This window comes from Fulmarus glacialis, unplaced genomic scaffold (genome assembly GCF_000690835.1).
Source record: "Fulmarus glacialis isolate BGI_N327 unplaced genomic scaffold, ASM69083v1 scaffold28944, whole genome shotgun sequence".
NCBI lineage: Eukaryota > Metazoa > Chordata > Aves > Procellariiformes > Procellariidae > Fulmarus > Fulmarus glacialis.
The window spans coordinates 55,573-59,179 of NW_009206644.1; the positions used below are offsets into that span (position 1 = coordinate 55,573).

The following is a 3,607-nucleotide window of genomic DNA, read 5'->3' on the forward strand; positions in this document are numbered from 1 at the left end:
CCAGGGCTCAGGTATTGAGAGGACTGGGACACAGGCAGCTCATCTTTTGGGAGCAGCCTGGCGGGAGAGAGAGGACCCCAGCATCCGTGCTGTCTGGATGGGCTGGGGGGGTGGGGGGGCTCACCCCATGGTGGTGAGACAGGTGTGGGACCAGTCACAAGCACTGGGGCTGTCTAACACTCTCCCTCCCCCAGGCCAGCACCCAGCTGAACAGCCCCATCACGTCCCCCACCCAATCCCCGACGCCTTCTCCTGTCACCAACCTCAACAGTGTCTGCACGGGGCTGAGCCCCCTCTCTGTCCTCACACAGTTCCCCCGGCCCCTGGGCCCGGCACAAGGTAAGGGGAAGGAGTGGGGACAGCACAGGGCTGGGTCTTTCCTGTGATTTCTTCAGACCCTTACAAACATTTGCTTCCTTTTTGCAGGTGATGGGCGCTACTCATTGCTGGGCCAGCCGCTGCAGTATAATCTGTCTATCTGTCCCCCACCCCTGCTCCACAACCAGCCCAACTACAATGCACACCAGGTAAAATTGGACCAACCCCCCACCACCCTTTCAGTGTCCTGGGAGCAGAGGGGGTCGGCCCCCTCCCTTCCTGCCCGACAACCCCTCTCTGGGCAGGGCCCAGGAGTAGTTAAGAAGCGAGTCTCCCACCCTGCCCTGTGCTTGGACACCCTTTGATTAGGTAGCAGGCTGCCTGCCCCACGCTCTTGCCATCCATCCGGCAGAGCTGCCATTGTACATGGATTTCCCTAGAGCCTGGCCCTGGGCTAAAATTTCATCCTGCTCCCGGCTTTGCCCAGAAGCAGTGTCAGCCCCAAGTCCTTTGAGTGTCCTGGAACCATGTCTGTGCCTTGATCTCATCTAACTTACCCAAGTCCGGTGTCACCTCAAAGGTGTGAGGAGGTACACGGTTCATCCAGGTGTCTTCATTCCCCTTCACAGCCGTGGCCTAGTCAAGTTTGGTCTTCCCCGCCACTCCCAGGTTGCTCTGTGGGCACTGAGGCCACAGTGTCTCCTCGGGTGACACGCTACCATTTTTATTCTTTAAGGGGCAGACTGGAATGAAACATGGAAACCGGAGCAAGAGACAGGCCCTCAAGTCAGCATCCACTGACCTTGGGACAAGTGACGTAGGCAAGTGACCCTCCTCAAGCAGGTCCCCCTTTGCCCTCTTGACTAGTCCCCACTGCATGGGCGTAGCTGACATTGGCAGAGACTCCAGATGCCGAGTCTGCCCACACCAGCATCCCACAGGACCCATTGCTGGGGTGGGTGTGGATGGCAGTGCCTGCCTGCCACTGCCTTCCCCATGCATACCCCCTCAGCCCACCTGAGGCCTGGCTTGGGGGGTGCAGCGGAGCCAGTCCCCGTCTGTGCCCATCGGGAGGGGGGTGGACAAGGGTTGCTCAGGAGCCCAGTAAACACCGGGCTGTTTACTGTGCACTGAGCCCGCACTGAGCAAAGCTTTTCAGAAAGAGTGGGGAGAAATTGTTGGAGAGTCAGTGATGAGCACCAGGACACCTGGGCCCTATTCCTGCCTCTGTGAGGGTTGAAATGATGGAGCGGGTGGAGCTGGCAGAACTCCTGGGATTTTATTCCTCTTTGTCAGCAGAAAGTGAGTGTGCAGACCCCTGAGATCTTATTCCCACCATTGCCTTCCCAAGTGACCCTTCTCCCTCATGCTTCCATTTCCCAGTGGGGCCAGGAGCTGCAGAGCCCTCATCTTTGTAAAGGGCTTTGGGATCTTCCGGGGGTGGCTGTGAGGATCGTTTCTCTCCAAAGGGGAAGGGACTCCCTTGTTCCTCGCCCTGGGGGGGTCTCCACTTGGTTGTCAGGGAGGGAAGGAGAGGCACGTGTCTGGCTTCTGCCCACGGCAGTACAAGACTTGCTAGTTGGGCATGAGCCAGACAGCCTGGAAGGGAGGCAGTCTTCACTGGCTCTCTGGAGGCTTCAGACTTGTCCCCCGTGTCACCTCCACGTCACCACCAACAGCAGCAGCTGGTTGCAGGGGGCCCTTTAAGAGCTGCTTGTCGGAGAGCTGCCCCTCTCCCTGCGGCTGGCATGTTCATTACATGCCGCGTTAATATTAGCAAAGAATCCAGCCAGTCCTCCGCTAAGCCCAAAAGCCAGGGCTGGAGCCAGGAGGCAGCAGAAGTGTTAGGGTACCACAGAGCAGAGGCAAAGAGGTTGGCATGACACTGGCCTGGACACACAAGGGGATCCTCCCTGGGGGTGAAGCACACAGGGCAGTGTCACATTCAGGATCCGCACATGTCGACATCCTCCGTGGGTGCAGCCTGTCTTCCTCCCTTCCAGGGACAGAGGGCAGGAGAGCTAGGTTAGCTCCCAATCCTGGTACCCAAGGATCAGGGTAGGAAGACGGGATAGAGCACCTGGGAAAGCCCTAACTGAAAAGCCAAGCCCAGCCAAAGGAGGCAGGGAGGACTTGGTGTTGCCGGAGCCCTGGGCAAATGGGAAATACCAGTCTCCTCTTGAAGCAGGCCATGGGCCATGTGGGGACCAGGATGTGGGCATCAGAAAGGATCAGGATGGGGCACTGCGGGGAGCAGAATGGTAGGGGCAGTTTGAGGGGAAGAAGTGACTGGCTTAAAAAAATACATTCCTAATGTGGGGGCAGCTTAGCAAGGCGCTGCTTCCATGGGCGAAGTAGAGGTGACTGCTCCAATCCCGGAGCTGGTAAGGAGCCCACGCATCAGCTCTCGCTGTGCTGTTGCCACCCAAGAATCTGCTGCCGCTGACATGTGCTGTCTTTCCACTGCAGTGCTGGGCCGAGTGCTGGAGGTGACAGACCTGCCCGAGGGCATCACGCGGACAGAGGCTGACAAGCTCTTCACCCAGCTCGCCATGGCTGGTGCCAAAATCCAGTGGCTCAAAGAGACTCAGGGGCGCCGTGGAGATGGGGGCGGCGGGGACAACAACGGGACTCCAGAGAACGGCAGGCACAGTGACCTTGCTGCCTTATACACCATCGTGGCCGTGTTCCCCAGCCCGCTGGCTGCCCAGAATGCCTCCCTCCGCCTCAACAACTCCCTCAGCCGCTTCAAGCTGCGTGTGGCCAAAAAGAACTACGACTTGCGGGTGCTGGAGCGTGCCAGCTCACAGTAGGGCTCACGCATGGGCACAGAGCACACTGGACTGCGGGCACTTCCCTCTGCCTTCTCTTTTCCTTTCTGCCCTCCCTTCCTCTCCCCCTCCTTCCTGGATATATTTATATGGACATAATTAAGAGACAAGAAATTGATTTTTTTTTTTTATTATTATTATTATTTTTGGAGTGATGCCCGTGCCCGCCCACCTTACCCTGTGTATATTGTTTTGTTAAGCACTGTGTTGAACCGCACATACAGGTGTTGATTGGTATGTTCACTGCACATTTTATTTAATCTGATTATTATTTGGGGGGTATTTTTGGTTTTATTTTATTTGGGGGGTTGTTTTTAAATATAAAAAGAAAACTTGTCCATCACTTTAACGCTGCTTTCCCGTTCTCTGCCAGTACCAGTGCGAGGGGCTGGCTGTGCTGCCTCTTCGGGGTGAGATGACAGCCAGGGAGCAGAAGAGGCAGGATGTGTTCCTCGCCC

At 56.9% G+C, this 3,607-nt stretch overlaps 1 protein-coding gene across 1 annotated transcript in view; it reads left to right on the top strand.

Annotated features, from left to right (window-relative positions):
• Window positions 1-3,423, top strand: part of R3HDM2 (R3H domain containing 2) — a 26,749-nt gene extending 23,326 nt beyond the window's left edge. Inside the window, 5 exon segments of the mRNA XM_009575835.1 lie at window positions 1-23; window positions 182-339; window positions 427-527; window positions 1,055-1,139; window positions 2,788-3,423. The exon segment at window positions 1-23 is cut by the window's left edge and continues 164 nt beyond it. Of these exon segments, the coding sequence (XP_009574130.1) occupies window positions 1-23; window positions 182-339; window positions 427-527; window positions 1,055-1,139; window positions 2,788-3,131 (711 nt within the window). The 3' untranslated portion in view covers window positions 3,132-3,423.
• Window positions 3,424-3,607: the final 184 nt, after the last annotated feature.